Source organism: Bombina bombina, chromosome 3 (genome assembly GCF_027579735.1).
Source record: "Bombina bombina isolate aBomBom1 chromosome 3, aBomBom1.pri, whole genome shotgun sequence".
In the NCBI taxonomy this organism is placed as follows: Eukaryota; Metazoa; Chordata; class Amphibia; order Anura; family Bombinatoridae; genus Bombina; species Bombina bombina.
The window spans coordinates 1,090,664,019-1,090,691,989 of record NC_069501.1 but is presented as its reverse complement, the minus strand read 5'-3'; the positions used below and the strand labels follow the sequence as shown (position 1 = coordinate 1,090,691,989).

General features: G+C 36.8%; 1 protein-coding gene across 1 annotated transcript in view; it reads right to left on the bottom strand.

Moving 5' to 3' along the window:
* Positions 1-26,237, bottom strand: part of LHFPL6 (LHFPL tetraspan subfamily member 6) — a 322,772-nt gene extending 296,535 nt beyond the window's left edge. Inside the window, exons 1-2 of the mRNA XM_053708404.1 lie at positions 25,894-26,237; positions 23,922-24,463 (exon numbers count right to left, since the gene is read on the bottom strand). Coding sequence (XP_053564379.1) covers positions 23,922-24,306 — 385 coding nt within the window. The 5' untranslated portion in view covers positions 24,307-24,463; positions 25,894-26,237. The remainder of the gene's footprint in view (positions 1-23,921; positions 24,464-25,893) is intronic.
* Between the last annotated feature and the right edge of the window lie 1,734 nt (positions 26,238-27,971).

Below are 27,971 nucleotides of genomic sequence, written 5' to 3'. Positions count from 1 at the left end.
GGTTGATTTAAACTGCTTTAGAGCATAGTTAATATTTTTGCTCCCCGCATCAACAAAAGTGCTGTAACTTGTTAAACTGTTATTTTATAACCTTTATAATGAGGCTCTGTGACACCATAATACTGACTTAAAGGGACAGTATACACTCATTTTCATATAACTGCATGTAATAGACACTACTATAAAGAATAAGATGCACAGATACTGATATAAAAATCCAGTATAAAATGGTTCAAAAACGTACTTAGAAGCTTTCAATTTAGCTCTGTTGAAAAGGCAGTTGGAAAGCCCACTGCAAGTGGGAAATAAGACACTCCCCCCTCCCCCTTCTTTTGCATATGAAATGACCCTTTACACAAACAGGAACAAGCTGGAGAAGGTAGCTGACGGTATTCAAATAAAACTTTGGGGCTTGGTTAGGAGTCTGAAAATCAGAGCAATGTTATTTAAAAATAAGCAAAATTATACATTTAAAAAAAAAACAAAAAAAAAAACTTTATGGGCTTTATAAATAGATCATCTACACAACATTTATGCAAAGAAAAAATGAGTGTATAATGGCCCTTTAATGGCCTGACCCCAGCTGTCTAGGACCATACCAGTTACCAGGATCCTCTAACATATTATGGGAATCAGAAGGGTTACACCTGCTTCCATGGAAACAGCCCCAGGCAACAAGGAATTCAGATCTATTGTGGGGGTCAGATAAAATTGCCATGTAGTAAAAACTGCTCAAGTCTGGTTGACATCAGACTATACTCCTTGCTTTGGGGATGTATATGTGTAAATATGAAAGCAGATCAATTTATCAGTTGTAATAGCTTTCTGCAAGGGAATATTCTTAATGTGTGAAGGAAAACAGAAACTATTTTATTGCCATCATTTGTCTTCCCAAACCAGTCTCAATATAAGTTATGGTGAGTAGAAATGTGAGGGGGAAAACACTAGATCAAAAATTAAATAATATGAAATTGTTCATTGTAGCACATGTGCACATCCAAGCAAAAACTCTTCCCACAAAAATGAATTGTGCATCACTGCTCCTGGCCTGTTGGAGCCCATACTTAAAATTCGTAGAAGCAAAAGCGTGAGGTACTGTAAAGTTTTATTTGTATATTCTTACCCAGAATCCTTTGCACCAGTAGGAACACTGTTATGTGAGGTTTAGCAGATCGATGACAAATCCGGCTTCCTCCAATCATTGTGTGCCCCCTTTTGCGTCCAGCTTATGAAGCACGCAATGATTGGAGAAAGCCGGATCGTCATTGATATGCTAAAGAAAGCAGGAGCTGCAGGCGGAGGATCGGCATTATGTTTACCACAACGCAAAGGTAACTATTTAAAAAAATAAGCGTCATTGTAAAGTTTAATGAATGAAAGTGCCCCTGTTTTTAAGATTATTTTTAGTTGCCGGGCACTTATTTATTAAACTTTCCAATCACTTTAATATACTTCAGCTGGTAAAGTAGAGACAATTTTACATTACAATATATTTAATGAGAGAAATGTATTCAATCAGGACAAACAACTAGTAATCCTCTTCATTGTCACACGGGTAAATAATTCAACATGATTTCTTTCTGTTCTGCTACACAGTTGAGTTCATTGCAGACCAGTAAAAAAGAAAAAAAAAAACTAAATGTCAAATTTAACAACCACAAGAAAAAAAAAAGGTTCTTATAAGGCACTTTGCTTTTATTACTCTGCATTACAGGATCCCTCGAGAGTTTGTCTCAAAAATATACTTCAGAGAAAATGGTTGGAGCAGCTGTGGCTCAGTATCCTGGGTGAAATAGCGTGACTAAATTTAGTAGATAAAAAAAAACTACTCAGGGTAGCTGGTAAGTGAAGCAAGAGCTGTGTGTTTTCTCTCATGTTCGGTGCTTTAAAGAAACATGGAAGTCAAAATTAAACTTTACTGATTCAGAGAGAGCATATAATTAAATAAAAGCATTTCCAATTTACTTCTATTATCAAATTATCCTTTGTACAAAAAAGTAGCTTATTTCCAAGACACCGTACTGAGATCGGCGCAGGAGCACCATGTGGCAGCAGTATCTGAATCATTTGAAACAATGTTATACATATACAGTGCTCAAGACACGTGCATGACACTGAGCATACGTCAGTATGCTCCAATGGAAAGACGTTACGTTTGGTAAGTACACCAACGGAAAGAAGTAAATCTAAAATAAAGGAAGTTTTCAATAAAGGAAGTCTTTCAAGATTCAGATAGAAAATACAATTTTAAACAACTTTCTATTTTACTTCTACTACAAAACCTGCTTCATTCACTTGATATCCTTTGCTGAAGGGCTAGCTAAGACATATCTAGTCAGCCAATCACAAGAGACAAATGTGTGCAGGCACCAATCACCAGAAAGCTCCCACTAGTGTAGGATATGTACATATTCTTTTTCAACAACAGATACCAAGAGAACAAAGTATATTTGAAAACAGAAGTGTCTAAAATAACATGCTCTATCCAAATCATGCAAGTTTAAAGAGACACTGAACCCACATTTTTTCTTTCATGATTCAGATAGAGCATGACATTTTAAGCAACTTTCTAATTTACTCCTATTATCAATTTTTATTCGTTCTCTTGCTATCTTTATTTGAAAAAGAAGGCATCTAAGTTTTTTGGTTCAGTACTTTGGACCGCACTTTTTTATTGGTGGATGAATTTATCCACCAATCAGCAAGAACAACCCAGGTGGCTCACCATAAATGGGCTGGCATCTAAACTTACATTCTTGCATTTCAAATAAAGATACCAAGAGAAAATTTGATAATAGGAGTAAATTAGAAAGTGGCTTAAAATGTAATGCTCTATCTGAATCACAAAAGAAAAAATTTGGGTTCAATGTCCCTTTAAATAAATCATGGTACACATTCAATAAATTCCGCAGTAAATAAACCATGTGAGGACATCCATCTTTGTTTCTGATTTTAAAAAGTATTTACATCATCCTGCCTCATGCTGTTCTCTGGACTCTGTATTTGATCCTCAGCCGTTATCATGCTGTCTATATATCTGTCTGGAAAATGCAAAAGACCTACAGGCCCATTTATCAAGCTCCGTATGGAGCTTGAAGGGCCGTGTTTCTGGCGAGTCTTCAGACTCGCCAGAAACACAACTTATGAAGCAGCGGTCAAAAGACCGCTGCTCCATAACCCTGTCCGCCTGCTCTGAACAGGCGGACAGGAATCGCCAGACATCAACCCGATCGAATACGATCGGGTTGATTGACAGCTCCCTGCTGGCGGCCGATTGGCCGCGAGTCAGCAGGGGGCGGCGTTGCACCAGCAGCTCTTGTGAACAGCTTTTACTTTATTTACCTTACCATTTTTAATGCACCAAATATTTTAACATTCTTAAAAGAGTATGAAATACTATGGAATTGCATAATTATGCATGCATAATAAAAAGACAATGCAATAACACACTGAATTTAAAATAAGCAGTAGATTTTTTTCTTGTGAGCTGCTGGTGCAATGTTAAATGCGGAGAGCGTATTGCTCTCCGCATTTAGCGAGGTCTTGCGGACCTGATCCGCAGTGTCGGATCAGGTCCGCAAGACCTTTGATAAATGGGCCTGCTAGAATAGAAAAATAGGTACATTGCACTGAGCTTTATCCAGTTTACCACTAGATTGCTGTATATTTCATTGTAGTTGGGTTTGGACATCATCTGAAAAATAATTATGTCTAATAATGAAAATAAAAGTTTAAACCAGAATGCAAATGTAGATAAAATGCTGATTTTATTACAAGCAATACAACCAATAGCCGTGCGTGTCAACTGACAGGTTTCTGTATGCACGTACAGCTATTCGTTTAGAGGTGCAAGTGGCACCTCATTGGTAGAAGATCGATGTGCCGTGAATGAAAGCCCGTTTTTTAAAAATACTATTAAAAACACGGGCACTTTCATTCATCAAAGTTTAAAAAGCAGCCGTTTTGATTAAAAACTTACCTTTTTTTTCTTTTCACAGCCAGAGCAGCTTCCCCCACCTGGATTTCCTCTCTTCACACGTCAGCAATGACTAATCCGGCTTTCTCCAATCACAGCTTTCCCCCCAGGGTAGTCATTGCCTGAGGCCATGCTGTGATTGGAGGAAGCCGGATTAGTCATTGACGACGTGTGAAGAGAGGATTTCCAGAAGGGGGAAGCTGCTCTGGCAGTGAAAAGAAGAAAGGTACATTTTTAATCAAAACGGCTGCTTTGTAAACTTTGATGAATGAAAGTGCCAATGTTTTTTAAAAAACAAAAATAGAAAATGAATAAACCTCAGGCAAGTCATGACCTTATATTTTACTTGACCTTATGACTCGCTACACATTAGGTTGTCAAACATCATTACAAGCAAGCACACCTGCATCTGGGCAAGTTATTTGATGGTCTATACCTGGATTGCAAATTAAGAAAATCAGGCCTAGATTTAGAGTTCGGCGGTAGCCGTCAAAACCAGCGTTAGAGGCTCCTAACGCTGGTTTTGGGCGCCCGCTGGTATTTGGAGTCAGTGATTAAAGGGTCTAACGCTCACTTTACAGCCGCGACTTTTCCATACCGCAGATCCCCCTACGCCATTTGCGTAGCCTATCTTTTCAATGGGATCTTCCTAACGCCGGTATTTAGAGTCGTTTCTGCAGTGAGCGTTAGAGCTCTAACGACAAGATTCCAGCCGCCTGAAAATAGCAGGAGTTAAGAGCTTTCTGGCTAACGCCGGTTTATAAAGCTCTTAACTACTGTACCCTAAAGTACACTAACACCCATAAACTACCTATGTACCCCTAAACCGAGCTCCCCCCACATCGCCGCCACTCGATTAAAATTTTTAACCCCTAATCTGCCGACCGCCACCTACGTTATACTTATGTACCCCTAATCTGCTGCCCCTAACACCGCCGACCCCTGTATTATATCTATTAACCCCTAACTTGCCCCCCACAACGTCGCCGCAAGCTACTTAAAATAATTAACCCCTAATCTTCCGACCGCAAATCGCCGCCACCTACGTTATCCCTATGTACCCCTAATCTGCTACCCCTAACATCGCCGACCCCTATGTTATATTTATTAACCCCTAATCTGCCCCCCACAACGTCGCCGACACCTACCTACACTTATTAACCCCTAATCTGCCGACCGGAGCTCACCGCTATTCTAATAAATGTATTAACCCCTAAAGCTAAGTCTAACCCTAACACTAACACCCCCCTAAGTTAAATATAATTTTTATCTAACGAAATAAATTAACTCTTATTAAATAAATGATTCCTATTTAAAGCTAAATACTTACCTGTAAAATAAATCCTAATATAGCTACAATATAAATTATAATTATATTATAGCTATTTTAGGATTAATATTTATTTTACAGGCAACTTTGTAATTATTTTAACCAGGTACAATAGCTATTAAATAGTTAAGAACTATTTAATAGTTACCTAGTTAAAATAATTACAAATTTACCTGTAAAATAAATCCTAACCTAAGATATAATTAAACCTAACACTACCCTATCAATAAAATAATTAAATAAACTACCTACAATTACCTACAATTAACCTAACACTACACTATCAATAAATTAATTAAACACAATTGCTACAAATAAATAAAATTAAATAAACTATCTAAAGTACAAAAAATAAAAAAGAACTAAGTTACAGAAAATAATAAAATATTTACAAACATAAGAAAAATATTACAACAATTTTAAACTAATTACACCTACTCTAAGCCCCCTAATAAAATAACAAAGCCCCCCAAAATAAAAAATTCCCTACCCTATTCTAAAATACAAATATTACAAGCTCTTTTACCTTACCAGCCCTGAACAGGGCCCTTTGCGGGGCATGCCCCAAGAATTTCAGCTCTTTTGCCTGTAAAAAAAAACATACAATACCCCCCCCCAACATTACAACCCACCACCCACATACCCCTAATCTAACCCAAACCCCCCTTAAATAAACCTAACACTACCCCCCTGATGATCTTCCTACCTTGTCTTCACCATGCCAGGTTCACCGATCCGTCCTGGCTCCAAGATCTTCATCCAACCCAAGCGTGGGCTAGACATCCACTGAAGAAGTCCAGAAGAGGGTCCAAAGTCTTCCTCCTATCCGGCAAGAAGAGGACATCCGGACTGGCAAACATCTTCTCCAAGCGGCATCTTCTATCTTCTTCCATCCGATGACGACCGGCTCCATCTTGAAGACCTCCAGCGCGGATCCATCCTCTTCTTCCGACGACTAGACGACGAATGACGGTTCCTTTAAGGGACGTCATCCAAGATGGCGTCCCTCGAATTCCGATTGGCTGATAGGATTCTATCAGCCAATCGGAATTAAGGTAGGAATTTTCTGATTGGCTGATGGAATCAGCCAATCAGAATATAGTTCAATCCGATTGGCTGATCCAATCAGCCAATCAGATTGAGCTCGCATTCTATTGGCTGTTCCGATCAGCCAATAGAATGCGAGCTCAATCTGATTGGCTGATTGGATCAGCCAATCGGATTGAACTATATTCTGATTGGCTGATTCCATCAGCCAATCAGAAAATTCCTACCTTAATTCCGATTGGCTGATAGAATCCTATCAGCCAATCGGAATTCGAGGGACGCCATCTTGGATGACGTCCCTTAAAGGAACCGTCATTCGTCGTCTAGTCGTCGGAAGAAGAGGATGGATCCGCGCTGGAGGTCTTCAAGATGGAGCCGGTCGTCATCGGATGGAAGAAGATAGAAGATGCCGCTTGGAGAAGATGTTTGCCGGTCCGGATGTCCTCTTCTTGCCGGATAGGAGGAAGACTTTGGACCCTCTTCTGGACTTCTTCAGTGGATGTCTAGCCCACGCTTGGGTTGGATGAAGATCTTGGAGCCAGGACGGATCGGTGAACCTGGCATGGTGAAGACAAGGTAGGAAGATCATCAGGGGGGTAGTGTTAGGTTTATTTAAGGGGGGTTTGGGTTAGATTAGGGGTATGTGGGTGGTGGGTTGTAATGTTGGGGGGGGGTATTGTATGTTTTTTTTTACAGGCAAAAGAGCTGAAATTCTTGGGGCATGCCCCGCAAAGGGCCCTGTTCAGGGCTGGTAAGGTAAAAGAGCTTGTAATATTTGTATTTTAGAATAGGGTAGGGAATTTTTTATTTTGGGGGGCTTTGTTATTTTATTAGGGGGCTTAGAGTAGGTGTAATTAGTTTAAAATTGTTGTAATATTTTTATTATGTTTGTAAATATTTTATTATTTTCTGTAACTTAGTTCTTTTTTATTTTTTGTACTTTAGATAGTTTATTTAATTTTATTTATTTGTAGCAATTGTGTTTAATTAATTTATTGATAGTGTAGTGTTAGGTTAATTGTAGGTAATTGTAGGTAGTTTATTTAATTATTTTATTGATAGGGTAGTGTTAGGTTTAATTATATCTTAGGTTATGATTTATTTTACAGGTAAATTTGTTATTATTTTAACTAGGTAACTATTAAATAGTTCTTAACTATTTAATAGCTATTGTACCTGGTTAAAATAATTACAAAGTTGCCTGTAAAATAAATATTAATCCTAAAATAGCTATAATATAATTATAATTTATATTGTAGCTATATTAGGATTTATTTTACAGGTAAGTATTTAGCTTTAAATAGGAATCATTTATTTAATAAGAGTTAATTTATTTCGTTAGATAAAAATTATATTTAACTTAGGGGGGTGTTAGTGTTAGGGTTAGACTTAGCTTTAGGGGTTAATACATTTATTAGAATAGCGGTGAGCTCCGGTCGGCAGATTAGGGGTTAATAATTGAAGGTAGGTGTCGGCGATGTTAGGGAGGGCAGATTAGGGGTTAATACTATTTATGATAGGGTTAGTGAGGCGGATTAGGGGTTAATAACTTTATTATAGTAGCGCTCAGGTCCGCTCGGCAGATTAGGGGTTAATAAGTGTAGGCAGGTGTCGGCGACGATGTGGGGGGCAGATTAGGGGTTAATAAATATAACATAGGGGTCGGCGATGTTAGGGCAGCAGATTAGGGGTACATAGGGATAACGTAGGTGGCGGCGGTTTACGGAGCGGCAGATTAGGGGTTAAAAGTGTAATGCAGGGGTCAGCGATAGCGGGGGCGGCAGATTAGGAGTTAATAAGTGTAAGGTTAGGGGTGTTTAGACTCGGGGTACATGTTAGGGTGTTAGGTGCAGACTTAGGAGGTGTTTCCCCATAGGAAACAATGGGGCTGCGTTAGGAGCTGAACGCTGCTTTTTTGCAGGTGTTAGGTTTTTTTTCAGCTCAAACAGCCCCATTGTTTCCTATGGGAGAATCGTGCACGAGCACGTTTTTGATGCCGGCCGCGTCCGTAAGCAACTCTGGTATCGAGAGTTGCATTTGCGGTAAAAATGCTCTACGCTCCTTTTTTGGAGCCTAACGCAGCATTTGTTTGAACTCTCGATACCAGAGTTAAATTTATGGTGCGGCCAGAAAAAAACCCGCGGAGCGTTAACAGCCCTTTTACCGCCGAACTCTAAATCTAGGCCTCAGTGTCTACAAATGTATAAGAAATTACTAGAGACAAAATTGTTTAGTCATATAAATTTGGGTTTTTCCTTGATGCTGTTGATATTAATATATTTAAAATATTTATGTCACGATCTGATGAATTTCCAGCCTTAGCAAGTCTTTTAATCTTACTAAACAAATGTGTATTTAAAATGCAAAGAAAATCTGTTCTCCTACTAAAGCCAGTTACTCTACCCAATACAGTTTATCTGTTGATATCTTAACAATTTAAAGGGATATTGTGCTCAAGTGTGTTCTCTCTTTCATCTAATTGATAGTATTTTAAAATGTATAAGATTTTATTTTTTTCTATGTTTTCTAAAAAAAATGTATGTTCTTGTTCTGAATAAAACAACTTTTCCTGTGTTAGGAGTCCCTATCAGCAAATGTGTAATGCATACATAGGTATCAGTATAAAACATGTATTTCATGTTAGATTCATTTTAAATTTAAACAGCTTTTACTTTATTTACCTTACCATTTTTAATGCACCAAATATTTTAACATTCTTAAAAGAGTATGAAATACTATGGAATTGCATAATTATGCATGCATAATAAAAAGACAATGCAATAACACACTGAATTTAAAATAAGCAGTAGATTTTTTTCTGTTATCTACCCCCCCCCACACACACACTTGCCAGCCCCTGTATCATGTGGCAGCCATCAGCCAATCATAGACTCATATACATATATATTTTGCACTCTTGCACATGCTTATTTCAAGCTGGTGAATAAAGAAGAAGATTGAGCGCCAGGCCCAGCCTCTGGGCAGGGCGAGCAGGGCACTAGCCCCGGGCCCCATATTTTTAGACTTCTATACAAAGTTATTACACATTCTATGTACATAGCACATGTGCATAAGTTAAGGCAGTTGTGTGCATGCACATTCAACACATGAGCAAGTGCTGACATTGAAATCATGTATGACTTTATTAAAACACCAAAGATATATTTTAAGAGTCAGAAGAACAACCAAACAAGTTAGGAAGAAATAACATTTTAAGATCAATGGCTACCTCGCTCCTAGGATTTGTCAATCCCTGTTCTTGTACGTAAGTAATGTTACACAGTGATTTAACCGCTAGTTGCCAGTAATGCACACAGTCCCTAACACAACAGTCAAACAGCAGTGATTTGATTCATTGACTGTCATCTACACAAGGCAGTCATTTCATGCACTAACTGTCCCCTACTTGGGCCTAACATCTGTCGTCCTGTCACCAGCCAGTTTTACACTGCCTCACAGTTATAGCACTGCACTTAAAGGGACACTCAAGTCAAAATTAAACTTTCATTATTCAGATACAGCATGCAATTTTAAACAACTTTCCAATTTACTTCCATTAACAAAATTTGCAGTCTTTTTATATTTAAAGTTTTTGAGTCACCAGCTTCTACTGAGCATGTGCAGAATACACTTGTATTTGGGATTGACTGATGGCTGTCACATGGTACAGGGAGAGTGGAAATAGACATCACTTAAAATTGTCAGAAAAAAAAATCTACTACTCATTTGAAGTTCAGACTAAGTGCTATTGCATTGTCTTGTTATCTGGCATTTGTTGATTATGCAAATCTACTGTGTTGACTGGTCCTTTAAAGAACTGATGCAGAACTTACACAGGGATTTAATGGCAGTATTGCCACAGCAGAATTGTTATGTGCCATGGTACGAGACGCTGACATCAAAACCAGTAGCAGCTTTGGGTCTTTCCCCCCTCATTACTAACTGTGAGTGACACCTTCAGCTGGAAGTTGCTACAACCCAGCGTGCTCAGATATTTTAGTTTAGAGTCATTGCCTAACAGACAGTTCTTCATCATTTGTAACTAATTAGGTTATTTCGTATTTAATTTAGAAGATTTTAGTTGTTGCTTCTGAGATCATAATATAAATGTAAAATTTTATATAAATGTTGAATTTCTTGGTCAAAGTTGCAATGTGAATATTACATAAACTATTACCCAATATTATAGTTGATGCATTTTTTTTCCCTAATCCTAAATTTAACCTAAGGATATGCAGTTCATCTCTCTTTGGTCTCCATGGTTACAATAAATCCCACATTGCTATTTCTAGTAGACTGTCTATTCCGGCATATTTGTCAATTAAACTTAGCTGAGCAAAACATTACTTCTGTGATCCGGAACTGCACATTTTGTGGCATTGTAGAGCTTTTTTAGTCATCTTACCATGTGTTTTTAGTAGCTAAAGTATAAATAAAATGCAAACCACTGCTTCAAAATTATAACCTTTCATTTTCTCATTCTAGTTTTTCCTTGTTTTTTTCTCAGGAAAGGTAAAAATGAGTGTTACAAGCTTTATCTTTCAAATCTAGTCAGAAAATTACATATAAAATTGATTCAATATGCTGCTTTTTTAATAACATAAGAGCAAACAAAGGGAGGTGTTCTGCAAACTGGAAAATTCTGGAGTTTCTCGGTTATATTATAATCATGTTGTGAAACTGATGTCAAATGCAGACATAATAATGAAATATTTCTTTTTAGATTATACGATTGTTTTCGAATCCATCAGCTTTTGTACATTTAAATGAGCATCAAATACAGAATTGCATAATAAAAAGACAATGCAATTTTAAACCAGCAGTACATTTTTCTGATCAATGTAAAAGGACCACTAAATGCAGTAGAATTGCATAATTAACAAGTGCATAATAAAAATATGATTTAACACCTATTTTTTTTTCTGGCAAATGTATTTTTTCTCCCATTTTCTGGCGCCCTGTATCATGTGACAGACATCAGCCAATCACAGACTAGTATACGTATACCATGTGAGCTTGTTCCCCAGAAAGTGTGAATATAAAAAGACTGAAAAAATTGAAAAAGGAAGTAAACTGAAAAGTATCTTAAACCCCCATGCTCTATCTGAATCATAAAAGTTTATTTTGACTTGAGTGTCCCTTTAAGCACTCTATGGCAGCAGTGTGTGCAACAATGTTTGAGGCAGTCTTAAACTATGTTGCATAGAGTGCATAGAGTGCTAATGACACATGCATGCTCCTATGAGCCTACCTAAGTTTATTCTTCAATGAAGAATACCAAGAGAACATTTTCTTTAGTTTGCGTGCCTCCTTTATCATGTGACAGACATCAGCAAATCACAGCCCCATATACTTTTACACTGTGAACACTGTGAGCACATTCTCAGTAGGAGACGGTACCTCAGAAACTGCCTGTGAAAAGTCTGCACACAATTTGATAACGGAGGCAATTTGAAAACTCTCTTAAATCTGCATGCTCAAAAGTTTAATTTTGTCTTTAGTGACCATGGGGCTTGGAAGAAGAATGCCTAATATCTGCATCCATTTATTATTTTAAGAGAAAATCATACTCAAACATATTAAATAGCCTTTTTAATACTAAAAAGAAGTTAAATCATTTATTTACAAAGCTTTTCTTTTATTCTTCCAGAAGCCTTAGGTAAAGGAGACTGAATTTAATGGAAATGTCTTTCAGACAAATTGTTATACTATATTACTGCCTACACAAAACAGATGGCATTAATATATTAGTTATGATTTCATGCAACTGTTTGGATGATTAGTGCCTCTGAGCTGTCTTTTTGAGGAGGCTTATTTATGATTAATTGCATTATTCGTCAGCTACTTTCCATATCTTTATTTCAAATAAACCAAATTGCTTATCAGAATGCTGGCCGCAGTATTGGGCCTACTCAACAGAGGGCCCCGGTGCAAACATTTTGTGGGCCCCCAAAGGTAACTCAGTATCAAGCAACAGTAATAATATTAATGCAGATCTTTATAATGATTTTGAGGATAGATAGATGTATCTAGATTGTAAGTTCCCACAGGAATAGGGCCCTCAATTCCCCCTGTTTTTGTCTGTAAAATTTTGTCTTATCGTATTGTTTCTCCATTGTACTGTTATCCTTCTACCCATGGGCAGCGCTGCGGAATCTGTTGGTGCTTTATAAATAAAGAATAATAATAATACCTGCAACCTGCACCAATAAAGTTCTCTCTAGCATTAAGACTGTACACATTCTGTACATGCCTATGTATAGACTGGCTACTATGGGCCCCCAACACTTGGGCCCTGGTACCACCGCACCTGCTGCACCAATGATGGTTCAGCCCCTGCTTCAGGGTTTTACAAACCATGTGAACCATTGAGCTATAGTCAAAGGCATTACAATTTTGGGTTATTCTACATTTATCTATGAACACTCTGGCTCCTAAAATGCTGTGGTGGGCTCCTAAAATTGACTTCCATTTGGCAACCCCATGGTTTAGATAATCATATAGGACTTGATCACAATCTTACACTTGTTTCTCAATAGATAACAATTTCTAGACTTCAGCTGGTAGTTTTTCCAGTGATCGCAATCCTAAAATGCTTCTGCACATAATACCTCAAAGCTCGAAATCATTACCTTCCTGAGAAAAAATAAATAGTGGCAAAGGACAAACAAAATGCTGGTTTTGTGAGTTTAGAGATAACACCACTTAAAGTAATAGGTGATATGTCTGCAAATAGTAACCCATTGTGTTTCAAAACCATCGAGATGCATATGCCTGTCTCTCTAAGGGTTTTGATTTAGTTAATTTCTAATAGTGTAATAGTGTTTACTTTATATTTTTTTTAACAGGAAGCATTTGTATCTGTTGACTTTGCTTCCTAATATGGTGGGGGTCATTTCAGTGTGGGGGGGGGGGGGGGGGGGGGTTTGATGCTCAAAAATGCCAACCATTAAAATGCAAATCAATTCATAACTTTTTTTGAAATGCGTTTTTTCTGGATTTTTTTGTTGTTATTCTGTCTCTCACTGTTAAAATAAAACTACCTTTAAAATTATAGACTGATCATTTCTTTGTCAGTGGACAAACGTACAAATTCTGCAGGGGATCAGATGAAATATTTATTTTCCCTCACTGTGTGTGTGTATGTATGTATTTATATATATATATATATATATAAACACACACATATACATATTTATAAAAATAAAATATATTTTGATTAAAATATTGGCTGTATTGTCAGACTCCAGAGAAAAGTAGAGCCCCTATAAGTATGTGGCATGGTTGTTTTTGGTCTTTTTAATTTGCAAACTATGTCACAGTTCTGTCTTGTATTCTATCAACTACACAACTGAGTTCCCTAGAACCCAATATTCTCACATAAGTATCTGACTAAATATGATAAACAGAAAAATAAACTTATGCTGCTTTCAAAATATTTAAGATGCAAAGACATGTCAGCCAGAGGTATGGATGGCTGAGGGCTATGCACTGAATGTCAGGGAAGCTACAAGTTCTGTGCAATCATCACTTATTACGAGAGAAAGAGAACAATGCTACAATCTGATGTTCAATGTGACTTCTGTTGTTTTGTTTTTTGCTCTTTCCCTAAGGCCTCTGGGGTGTTTCTTGAACTAACTGAACAATACAATGGTAAAAGTATCAGCACTGCGCCCTATGAATGTATGGTCTTGTTTAATAGTACTTCGCTCTTTACCAAAATCTATAGCAGGACTTTACAGATCCTGGATCCCAGGGCATCACGGCTATTTTCTCTCTTTTTTTCCTACTGCATATGTGTATATTTTATATTATATATATATATATATATATATATATATATATATATATATATATATATATATATAAAAAAATATATATATATATATAATATATAATTCATTCAAAAATGAATTCCTGTATAGCACCCTGGCAGCTGTTGAAATCTCAGTGAGAGTGCATACACACTAATGTTTTTATATATATATATATATATATATATATATATTTATTTATTTATAGTTATATTTGTTTACAGATACATTTCTCCAGTACCTGAAAAACGTGTGTCTGTAACGCTCGTGGGATACTCCTCTATCAGACCAAACTTGGCCAGTTGTCTTGTTATCCCAACGTCGAGCTGGAATGATAGGGAATATCCCAGCGCAGAGAAAGTTAGTGAGATGAGGAAGGCGGCACTCACCACAGGCAGGACAGTCCCCAGCGGCAACAGCAGAGCAGTCCAAGGATGAACCATTAGAATGGTCAGGCAGGCAGGGTCTGGCAACAGCAAAGCAGTCCAAGGATAAACCACAAGAATGGTCAGGAAGGCAGGGTCTGGCAACAGTAAAACAGTCCAAGGATAAACCACTAGAATGGTCAGGCAGGCAGGGTTTGGCAACAGTAAAGCAGTCCAAGGGCACACCACTAGAATGGTCAGGCAGTCCAGCAGATTATGGGTTAAGGCAGGTAGAGTAGTCAGACAGGTTCAGCAACAGTAATCAATCCAACAGATTAAGGGTTAAGGCAGTTAGCATAGTCAGACAGGCAGGTTCAGCAACAGAGATCAATAATAGGTAGTTAGAAAAAACGATCTGTCACACCCAGGAGCACACGAAGTAACACCTATACTTGGGCAGTGACAGATCGTTAGGGAAACATTTAAATAGGCGCAGGATTCGCGCCACTGAGCTCCAACCGGCATCAGGAGAGTGGGGTGATGACGTCAGCACTGCACGCATCCTGAGCCGACACTGCCCCTGCCAACGAGCAGGGAAGGAGACGCTGCGCCCCTAGCAATGGCTAGAGCGGTGCGGCGCAACAGCGTCTGGCTTCTAGATACTCTGTTGGTTCCTAAATCTAACATAACTATATCCACCCTTGAGGCAAAATTTTAAAAAATCCCAGGGCCCCAGGGTTTTCATAAAGGGCACAAAAAAAAAAAAGGATTTACCCGTCACCCATTTGGACATATATTTACGTCATGCGTTTTTTTTGGCACTGTACCGCACAACGTATATAAACGTCGGAGCTTCAGGAAGCTCCAGCAGTCTCGGCTGTTAACTTCGGTGCTCCGGTTCCATATGAGGGCAGATGCCTGAGCATAACAATCATCTGCTGGTGCCGGCGGGAGGGAATGCCGGGAAGAATAGAAGCGTGTTGTGCAGCTGCAATTAGCGTCATTCTAGTTACCAAAAAGCAATGGCAAAGCCATGCAAGTCTTCTATTTCCGAACAAAGGGATCCCAGAGAAGCTTTTACAACCATTTGTGCCACGATTGCAGAAGCATTATGTAAATAATTTCAGTGAGAAACCCAAAGTTTGTGAAAAAATTTAAATTTTCATGAATGGAGTACCCGGGGGTACCTTCATTCATGACAGTTTACATTCAGCGGTTTTGTTAAAATACTTACCTTTTTCTTCTTCCAAGCCAGACCAGCAATCCCCCGCCCGCAAAGCCTCTGTACTTACGTCAGCAATGACGAATCTGGCTTCCTCCAATCATGGCTCCCCCCCCCCAGAGCAAATATTTCCTGAGACCACGCCGTAATTGGAGGAAGTCGATTTCGTCATTGCTGTGCTAAGCACAGCATGAGAAGCATGCGGGGGATCGCTGGTCCGGCTTGGAAGAAGAAAAAGGTAAGTACTTTAACAAAACCGTTGCAATGTAAACTTTCATGAATCAAAGTGCCCCTGTTTTTAATAGTTTTTTTTAAAACCGGGCACTCATTCATGAAAATTTACATTCACTTTAACGCTTTTTTTTTATTTGTTTGCATTTGGCTGTGAAATGGTGGCATAAAATATACATAGATTAATAACTTGGGTTGTCTACTTAAAAATATATATATAGTTTTGACAGGTCAATAAAAAAAAAACAAAAAAAAACAAGGCTCTATTTCTATTTAAATGGAGTGATAGCAAAAAAGATAGTTTTTCTCTGAAAGTCCCAGTAGTGAAGGGGTTAAGGGACATGAAACCCAAAAATGTTCTTTCACGATTCAGATAGAACATACAATTTTAAACAACTTTCTAATTTACTTCTATTCTTAATTTTGTTTCATTCTCTTGAAAATCCTTTATTGAAGGAGCAGCAATGCACTACCAGGAGAAAATGACAAAAGGCATATATGTTCAGCCATCACTCAGCAGCTACCTCCCAGGTCCTGAGACTAACTAGGTATGATTTTTAACAAAGGATATCAAGAGAACAAAGAGAATTAGATAATAAAAATAAATTGGAAAAATGTTTAAAATTGTATTATGTTTCTTAATCACAAAATGGATTTTTTTTAGCTTTCATATCCCTTTAAGCAATTGCAAACATATACAGGCACACACATATATACACACACACACATTTGTACACATATAGGCACACACATTTGTACACATACAAAACACACATACAAACACATACAGGCACCACATGCACACACATTCCACCCACATTTGCACAGGCACCACATTTCACACATACATTTGCACACATACAGACACCTCATGCACACACATACACACAGGTGTCACATGCATGGACGGACACAAGCACTGGCACCCACATTTGCACACATACAGATACCACCTGCACAAATAAAAAGGAATTCAGACTTCCACAGGGACACAAACACCCACTCACACACACAGAAACCTAGAAGAGACCCACTAACACTTTCAAATATATATAGTCAACCACTTTGAGCTAGAAGCTTGGGGGGACTGAGGGGTTAAAAGTTTTAGAGGCAATGAGGCATCTTTTTTTTATTGTTTTAAAGTGTGATCTTATTTTTGCTTTATTGAGGTTATCAAATAGCATGGAGAAAAAAATATTACACCACGTCAGTAGATCTTTACAAGTTTTGAAGGTTAACATCAGCCCCATTCTTTACAGTATTTTTTCCTTAGGATTTTTTTTAAGGATAACCCCTTCACAGCTTGTGCAAAATAAAGATTGTGTCTCTAAACGTTCACGATTCATGTGTAGACGTAGCTCGTTTTCCAAATAAGCATACTTAGGTAGACGTATATTTATTGAGCAGCAGTGTTTGCAACAATGTTATACATATAGTGCTCAAGACCCATGTGTTACTGAGCCTACTTTAGTATGCTCTAATGGAAAGGAAACAAATTTTAACAAATTATACAAATAATAGGGAGCTAAACTTGATAATAGCAGTCTTTTTGTTTTCTTTAAATTGTACACTCTACCTAAATAATGAAAAAAAATTCTCCCCTTTAATTTGTTTCTAATGATCTATTTTTCCTGCTGGAGTGTATTAAATTGTTTACAAATATCACATTTACTTTTATTTTGGCATTGAAATAACTGATTTTGCCTGTGGTATCCTCACCTATACAAAGAAAGTCAATACTTACTTATTGGCTATAGGAAAGCTATGTGAACACAACTAGCAGAACAAATTAACACCCCCAGTGGGAAGTAGGAGAGATAAGTAATACAATTTTAATTTTCATTTGTTCTTAAGTACTGGGCTTTGGTATCTAGACAGAGATAACAAAGGAAGCATGTTTATGTACGAAAAGTGATAAAATAAGGATATCTGATTTCCCTACAAGCTTAGCCCAGTGATGTCAAAGAACAAAATCCGCTATTTCATATACAAACATAAACCTAAATACAAGTTACTGCAAACATATTAAGGGGAAAATAATTTAACACTACACTGTCCCTTTAACTTGCCTACAAAATTTCTGTATATAATAAAAGAGTATATGTACAATAGCTATAGAAAAAAATCTATTAGGCTGTTTTACAAAAGAAAGGTTTTCCAGAAAAGGCTCATGAATTATTAAAGGTTTCCTGGCATTTTTGTGTTCAATATAAACTACATTCATTTATCATTGTGTAGTTAACTGACAACACTGAGTTAGTACATGTAACATGTATCAACCTTGTACAATGTAAGGATCATTCATTATCACGATCTGCTAATTATTTAGTCTAAGCCACTACCAACATCCTGCTGCATTTGTTCTCAATTACTGAGCATGATTTTGAGTGAACCTGTAGTTGTTTGACTTGTGCTTTGGAATGCAAAATCCTTCCGACTTTGGGCAGAGACAGAATCACAGATTAGAAAGTATTGGAGCAAAATGCAATTAATATTAAGAACTCAGCTCTAAAAAAGAAATTAAGCAAATAATATGTCTGTGTGTTCATATTTAAGTGTATGGAGATAGGCTGTTTGTGTAATATTGTGAGATCAAGACAGTCTGTGGATACAATAGGGTTAAACAGCATTGTACCAATTATATAGAGACATGGAACTCAAATTTACACTGAACAAAATGATACCTAACTCCGAAAATATATGTAGCTGGCTTCTAAACTAAATGCATTTATACCGTTCAAAGACTTTTGCCCATTTCTTTAACTTTTGTGAATTTTCTCACTTACGTTTCTTTACCACTTTGTAGGTTCTTCACAAACCAGGAAAAATCGAATGATAGATAGATAGATAGATAGATAGATGGATAGATTAGACAGAGAGACAAACAGCTGATCGGTAAATTAGATAGATAGATAGATAGATAGATAGATAGATTACTTGACAACTAAGATATTTTTTGCTTTTCATGTTTTGAAATATTCTACATAAACCTAGATATAAAAGCTTTCCCTGGTTTCTATGTATTTGGCTTCTTGATATTCTTGTTGGCTGCTAAATTGATAAAAAAAAATACATTAATCTCAGCAATATAGCTGTTAGTTTATAAATCATTAAAAGGAAATAAACTGTTACAGTAGTAAGTAGCTTGTATAAAGATACCATGGCTGCAGATTATGTTAAAGAATGTATAAGAGGTGCTCACATATGGCATACAGCCTCAGGACATAAAGAATACAGTACAAATAGCACATCTGTTTTTTACCTGTCTCTCTATTGCCTATGGATATATTAAATAAAAATGTATATTTAAATCTCCCACAAGAATTTAAAGGAGCAGTGTCACATAAAAACAAGTTGATCTTAAAATAATGAAAATGATCTCTATAGTGCAAGTAATTTTTTCACTAAATATGTAGTAGTGAAAAACTGTATATATAAACTCTCAACAATAGCAGAAATTACAATTTAACATGATGATCAGTAGAATTCAGAGGTAGTAGAATCTTAACCCCTTAATGACCACAATGTACCCTGTATGTCACTGGTCGTAAAGGTTTTTTTCAGGACATAATAGCACAAGTCTAGCAAGAACACGCTATGAATGCCCTCCCTCCAGCAGGCTTTGTGGAATAGAGCAGTCTCTACGCTGGTGGCAAGACCGCGCTATAAAACAATCAAGTCCCAAAAAAAGGCCAGCGACATACAGGGTACGTCGCTGGTCCTTAAGGGGTTAAGGAATGTAAGTACACTTGTCAGCGGCACCCAATGGTAAAAAAAGAACCCGATGAATTAAAGGGACAGTACACTGTAAAATTGTTTTTCCATTAATGTATTTTAAATGACTTGTTATACCACCTGAAGAATATAAAATATTTGAGAAATTGCATTTTCGGGTTTATTTGTGTATATGAAGGAGCTGATTTTGTGCTTTGAAACCACAGCCTATTACAATGGGTTGAACTTAAGGTAATATCAGATCTCATTATGTTATAACTTTGTGTATGCAGACTTGCTTCCTTATCTTATAATTGTCTGGAACACCATAGCTCAACACAAAGAGAGAACAATGGAAAATGATCATTTTATTACTTATCTATCCTGCATCCCACTGGGAGTGTAACTTCTTCTGCTGACTGTGTTTACTTAGGCTTGTCAATAGCATATACTCCAGTATCAAAACTTTCAGTATAAGTTGGGAAACCACAAGCTAAATTAGCTATTTCAAATGCTGAAATAGGAGTAAAGGAGCTACTTGCAACCAATTTAATACACTTTAGCAGGTAAAAAGGATCATTGGGAATAATTTAAAGGGGAGAAAGTTTTTGGGTGAACTGTCCCTTTAAAGTCAAAATTAAACTTGCATTTTTAAAGAATATCTCAATTTACAGCTATTATCAAATTTGCTTCATTCTCTTAGTATTCTTCATTGCATGTGTCATTAGCAATCTATGCAACATAGTATAACACTGCTTTAAACATTGTTGCAAACACTGCTGCCATAGATTGCACACTCTTAATAAAGGGATACTCTTAATTCAAAATTAAACTTTCATGATTCAGATAGAGCATGCCATTGTAAACAACTTTACAATTTACTTCCATTAAAGGGACACTCAAGTCAAAATTAAACGCTCATGATTTAGATAGAGAATGCAATTTTAAACAACTTCAAATTTGCTTCCATTAACAAAGTGTGCACAATAATTTTATATTTACACTTTAAGCCACCAGCTCCTACTAAGCATGTGCAAGAATTCACAGAATATACGTCTATGCATTTATGATTGGCTGATGGCTGTCACATGATACAGGATGAGTGGAAATAGACATAACTTTGAAATTTAGAGCTCCATATAAGAAGCGTAAGCTTCTCCGGAGCCCTTTCGGGGCAGGTCCGCACATGCAAGCCTGCTTCCTGAAATGTAAAAAGCAGCAGTCATTAGACCGCTTCTTACACTCTTCGTCACCTATGAGGTGGTGAAGAGAAATCACAGAGAGCTAGCTAGTTCTCTCTCAGTGATAGAAAGACAGTTGCGCGAGTGAAGTGGCGGGTATTAGACACTCAGTGCGGTGTGTAATGCTGCATATGGGCCAGTGGACGAATAGATCCACTGCCCATATGCAGCAAAGGCGTGCGGACAGCGTCTCAAGTTGAGAAACTGTCTGCACGCATTTTACATGAGGCCCTAAGTGCTATTGCATTGTTTTGTTATCATGCAGTTGATGATTATGCAAATCTACTGTATTTGCTGGTCATTAAAGGGACAGTTCACCCAAAAAATGTATCCCCTTTAAATTATTCCCAATGATCCTTTTAACCTGCTAGAGTGTATTAAACTGGTTACAAGTAGCTCCTTTACTCCTATTTCAGCATTTAAAATAGCTGATTTAGCCTGTGGTATCGCCACCTACACTGAACAAATTAATACCGGAGTATAGGCTAATATTGAATAGCCTAAGTATACACAGCCAGCAGAAGAGATTACACTCTCAGTGGGATGCAATAAGTAATAAAATGATAATTTTCCATTGTTCTCTCTATGTATTGAGCTTTGGTGTTCCAGCCAAATAAAAGATAAGGAAGCAAGTCTGTTTACACAAACTTAGAACATAATGAGATCTGATATCACCTTTAAATTCAACCCATTGTAATAGGCTGTGGTTTCAAAGCACAAAATCAGCTACTTCATATACACAAATAAGCATGAAAATGGAATTTCTCAAATATTTTATACTCTGCAGTTGGTATAACAAGTCATTTAAAATACATTAATGGAAAAACAATTTTACGGTGTACTGTCCCTTTAAGCTCATATGAGCCTACCTAGCTTTACTCTTTAATAAAGGATACCAATAGAACAAAGCCAAATTGATAACAGAAGTGCTGTTTAAAATTACATGAGCTATCACATACATGATTGTTTAATTTTGACTTTACTGCCCCTTTAAATCAAACTACATGAAGAAATAAATGTAAGCATGCTTTAATAATTTAAATATTTTTCATGCATTGGTGATAAGTGTTTCCCACTGTTTTCAAACACTTAAAAAAACTGATGATGATGATACTATCCCTTTAAACTGTACTTTCAAGATAAGAGTGTTTTAATGGAGGCATCAGGTGTTGCTAATGAACTTAGTTTCTTTCTTTTTTTTAAAGGGACACTCAATCAAAATTAAGCTTTCATTATTCAGATAGAGCATGCAATTTTAAACAACTTTTTAATTTACTTCCATTAACAAAATGTGCACAGTCTTTTTATATTTACACTTTTTGAGTCACCAGCTCCTACTGAGCATGTGCAAGAATAAGTGTATATGCATTTGTGAATGGCTGATTGCTGTCACGTGGTACTTGTATGCATTTGTGATTGGCTGATGGCTGTCATATGGTACAAGGGGAGTGGAAAAAGACATAACTTTTAAAATTGTCCAAAAAAAAATCTACTACTCATTTGAAGATCAGACTAAGTGCTATTGCATTGTCTTGTTATCTTGCTTTGTTGATTATGCAAATCTACAGTGTTGACTGGTCCTTTAATCCTTCGGTTCACCTGGTATGACATAAGAGATAATCTGTTTGAACATATCAATGTGTCAGTGTAGATAACAATTATATCTACTACCATGGAAGAAATGTTACCTACATAATTAAAAACATATCAAACTAGTATTTCTATCATCCTTTATATTGTCAATATCTGTGTAAAAACATACAAAATCTGATTAGAATTGAACAGTATCATCCATATCTTAAGTGAATGAAAATAAATGTACAGCAGAACTGGCAAAAGTATCCATAGTGTATGTATTGAGAATATTCCAATAAATTAGAAGCCACAGGAAAAAACTGTCTGCTAACAATAAGTCAACAAAACCAAGTTTTTTTATTCCATAAGCTTTCAAGACTTCACAGGTCTCTTCTTCAAATGTAGATCAAGAGTCCTCTGAGGTCTTAAAAGTCACTGGAATACAAAAAAAACTTGATTTTGTTGGCCTTTTAAAAGGTATCACAATCTACTAAAGGAACTTTCTCTGTGAGACCGATACGGCAACAACCCTTTTTCTGTTAAGAATTAGTCACAATCAGGTGTACAGTATGTATTGCTAGAACAAAACTTAAAGAAACAATTACAAATTGCCCTTAATACTCACAATAGGATTAAATGCTCAGTGCAAGTTTTCTTTTACTGGTTTTGCAGTTTACAAATTAAATAACAATAAGAAGAATACTTATACAACTTATAAAAGTATATAACAGAACTTCAAATATAATGGTATATATTTTTTATTGTGTACCCCACGTATGTACCCTGTGGTATGAAATTTATCGGCACATTAAAAATGAACAAGAATAATAATTAAAGGGTCATAATAGTCAAAAAATGACATGCTCTAATTAGAGATGGTAAAACTTGCATGTAAAATCAGGTCTGGAATCTAAGCAATATTTTACATGGACTTTAATTGATCACTTCTAATGAAGATGTGCTGTAAGTTACTTTTTAATCTAGCCGTGCCATTCTAATACCCCACGCTCCAGCCACCTACTTAAAAAATACAGTTTTTTTGTGTTAGCAGTACTTTGAACTGTTCTCCAATCAGCACTCTAACCATACGGCACTTTTTTGTAGCTAGAGCTGTAGAGCACTGATGGTCACGAGTCGAAACCTCAGCAGATCCAATCAGCAGTGCTAGTCACGAGGCTCAGCTGTGTAACTAGCGCTACTGACTGAATAAGTTACAGTTTCTACTCGGGTTCCAACTCTTTTCCGAGGGTTAAAAACTCAATAGGGCAGAGTATTACATGCTCTAATTAATTAGTGTATGTCATGTTTCTACTATTATCGTCCTTTAATTACAGCACAAAATTATTTGATTTAAACAGCAGTCAATTAAAAGTTCACAGAAGGTCAAATGAAGTATTGCTACTTACCTCCCAGGAACTGTATTCCACCAGCTACTCTTCCAACAGTCCTGGATATAAGCTCAGATACACAACAACCCATGATAGCAGTCAAGGCCACCAAGAGAAGAAGACCACAGCCAAGCCCTGTGACTACTGTACAGATCCGCCACTCAGGGCTAGGAATGGCCTCAAAAGTAGCATAGCGACCACACTGATCCACCATTACAGTTGTCTGGCGCATTTCATCCCGTACAAGGTATGAGCACCGTCGGAATGTCCCAAACGATACAGGTTTATTTTGCTGGGAACCCAACAGCCAGTAGGGCATGAAAAACCCTACACATGACGCCGCAGCACACAGAAATGAAAGAATTGTCCAGATCACCCCAGTGCACGTCAAACTGGATGCCATGATGCCAATGGAAAAACTTCATTAACCAATAACAAATAGATGAAAATGATTGCTGTGCCCAAGGTAAGTTGTACTATTGTGAGACAATCCTGATGAAGTTTCAGAAAATATCTCCAGAGGTTGAAGCCATTACTGATCCATTTTTATTACAAGAACTCTGTCAAAGTAGATGTTAAAAACATAATTAAATTTTCCCACAAAAAAACTAACAAACTCTACACAAAGATGAAAATACTCAATTTCAAATTAAAATAAAAAACTGCCTTATTCTGTCAGTGTCAGTCTCTCCTGTATTTAAATTAATACAGACAGCTCTTTCTTTGCACAGGAACTTATACTGAGCTGCCTGTTCAATCAGTAAATTTAATTTACCGACACAAATGAATAGTGATCTTGGGATATTCAGCTCTGACACAATAGCCTTACAACCAGTCTATGAAGAATGCATCAGAGCACAGACTCTCTAAAAGACTTGTTTTGTTATCAAAGGGCTTTGTCCTTTTACCAAATAAACAAAGAGACAAACCGGGTGAAAAAAAAAAGTTTTATCTGAAAAAGCTAGTGAAGGTCATTTAGACTTTCCCTTAAAGTTTAATGAGATGGTGACAACTTTGCACATAGCTAAAGCAACACGTTTACAATGAATTATTTTCATAATGGTAGCGTTTCTTCAACTATTATACAATGTACATATTGTATTCAAATATAACAAAGTCATCATTATAAATGAAGAAAGCTAATTGCAGAATTTAACCCACTGGCTTCCATAAAGGTTTCAAAAATGACTTAAAGGGTCATTAAAGGCATAATTTAATTAACCATAAAAGGTTTAACTATGTGTGGTAAAAAAAAACAGTTATTTATCCTGCTTCTTCTGTAATTGGCCTCTAAACATTGTACATTTTTACAGTGTCCCAAAGAGGCTGGTGAGAGTCCTAGATACTTCAAAACAATGGCTCTACTAACATGCTACAAATATCTGTGTAGGAGCAGATAAACATACTTTTACTTACTTGCTGATATATACAATAGAGAGATTGCATTACAAATAATACGACAGTTCAGTTTTAATACATAGAAGAGATTATTTCTAAATATGTTTAGAATGTCTCTTGTTTCAATCTATTGTTTGCTCTTTATTTGTTTGTTTACTCGTCATTATTTGGCTGCTTGCAATTCTCTCTGGGTTTCTCTCCCTTGCCCTGTAGGTATCCTGGTGTTTGTAACTATCTCAATCACCCGGGACAGGCACAGCAATGAGACTGTCATTAACCCCTGCAGAACTGGTGGAGCTCTAACCAACTAGCTGCTAAAGAGAGTGCTGTAATACAAGCTTTGTCAAAGAGAACTGCAAACTGTAAAATATAGCAGTTTACCATTCTTCATCACATTAGTCTCACTCTCTCTATTTTTTACATCCATGATGTGATCTCAAGATCAGATCAATCTTTAGATCAAATCACCCCAGTAAGTCCCAAGTCATAGCAAAAACAAAAAAGAACTGCTAAACTCGATACTAAAAGTAAATCAATGTATTGGTTAACTATCTGCAGGCGGAACAAAACAGCTGCAGAGTACTGTACTTACATTTAATTCCACAGGAAGCGAGAGATCTGCTAGATTCCGATGGATCGAACCGGTCCTAGTATATGCACGTGCAAGGCGATCAAGTGTCTGGGAATCCTCTGCTTGGAAGATACCGTTCACTCCTTACAACGGAGACTAAATCCTAAAGCAGACCTTGTTGTGTATGTGGTGAGTTAGGATCCCTTCCTCCCAAAAGATTGTAATTCCAGCCCCACAGATCTTGAAAATCTGCAGATTGTTAAAACCTTATTTTTTTGGCAGGCTACAGCTATTTCCCCCCCAGCCGTCTCAGAGAGGACCTTACAGTGGAAATGTTATTAATACATTCCTAAAGATTGAGAAGCAAAGGGGAGGAGGAAAGAATACTCGTGTCAAACTCACAGGGGAACCATCAATCGTGGGCAGATCCCTCCCCTATGCCCGCCCCACTGTCCTGTAAGCAAATTAAACTCAGAGGCAGGGACAAGGCAGTGTGAATAGGAGATGCTGATGATGAGCTGTGTAAGTAATTCTTCTCCTCTGTTCCCTCAGGTTACTCTTCCTTAGATCTTTATTGAATCCTTTTCGTGGGAAAATGCACTTGCAAATCAAACTGCAAGGGATATGTGTAGTCAAAATATATGTTTCTCAATACAAAAATATGTTATACATTTTAAATTGTGGTCTACGTTGTCATTTAATAACCTCTTTCCCTGCTGATCCTTTCTTAAAACAGTGTCTACAGCTGTAGCATGTTCAAACCTATAGTGTAATACTGTGCAATGTTTAAACCTATAGTGTAATACTGTGCAATGTTTAAACCTATAGTGTAATACTGTGCAATGTTTAAACCTATAGTGTAATACTGTGCAATGTTCAAACCTATAGTGTAATACTGTGCAATGCTCTAATTCATTGAACCATTTTATTATTAAAGGACTACTTAAAGGGATATGAAACGCAAAGGTTTGTGAGCATGACATTTAAAAAAAAAGTTTCCAATTTACTCCTAGTATTAAATATGCTTCCTTCCCATGGTATTCTTTGTTGAAGGGATTCCTAGGTAGGTATCTGGAGCACTACATATCAAGACTCAGTGCTGCCATATAGTGGTCTTGCAAATGTATAACATTCTTGTAAAGCTGCTGCCATATACTGCTCCAGGAATGTGCATGCTGCTGAGCTTATGTCTCTGCTTTTCAACATAACTAGACATTCATGATTCAGACAGAGCATACAACTTTCAAATTTACTTCTATTATTTGTCTTTCATCTCTTGTTATCCTTTGTTGAAGGTTTTATCTAGGTAAGCTCAGGAGCAGCAAAGCATATGGGTGCTAGCTGCTGATTGGTGACTGCGTAAATATGTCTATTGTTGTTGGCTCTCCCCATGTATCCAGTAGTGCATTGATGCTTATTCAACAAATGATACTTAGAGAATAAAGAACATAAGTAAACTGGAAAGTTGTTTAAAATTGTATGTATTACCTAAACCATAAAATACATTTTTTGGGTTTCATGTCCCTTTAAATGGATACTAAACCCAATTGTTTTTCTTTAATGATTCAGATAGAGCATGCAGTTTTAAGCAACTTTCTAATTTACTCCTATTATCAATTTTTCTTTGTTCCTTTGCTATCTTTATTTAAAAAGCAAGAATGTAAGCTTAGGAGCCGGCCCATTTTTGGTTCAAAATCTTGGATCTGGGTTATGCTTGCTTATTGATTTGCTAAATGTAGCCACCAATAAGCAAGCGCTATCCAGGGTGCTGAACCTAAAATGTTCTTGCTCCTAAGCTTTATATTCCTGCTTTTTAAATAAAGATAACAAGAGAACGAAGAAACATTGATAATAGGAGTAAATTAGAAAATTGGTTAAAATGTCATGCTCTATCTGAATTTTGAAAGAAAAAAATTGGGTTTGGTGTCCCTTTAACACTTTTGTAATTTATTTACAGATCTGTCACAACATCTTATAATATTCACATTTTACAGGTCGTTGTTGGGGCGATTATTATCCCCTATAACTTTATACATCTTGTATGATCACAATTTATTTTACATATATACATATTTTTGCCTTCAGAAAATAAATAAATC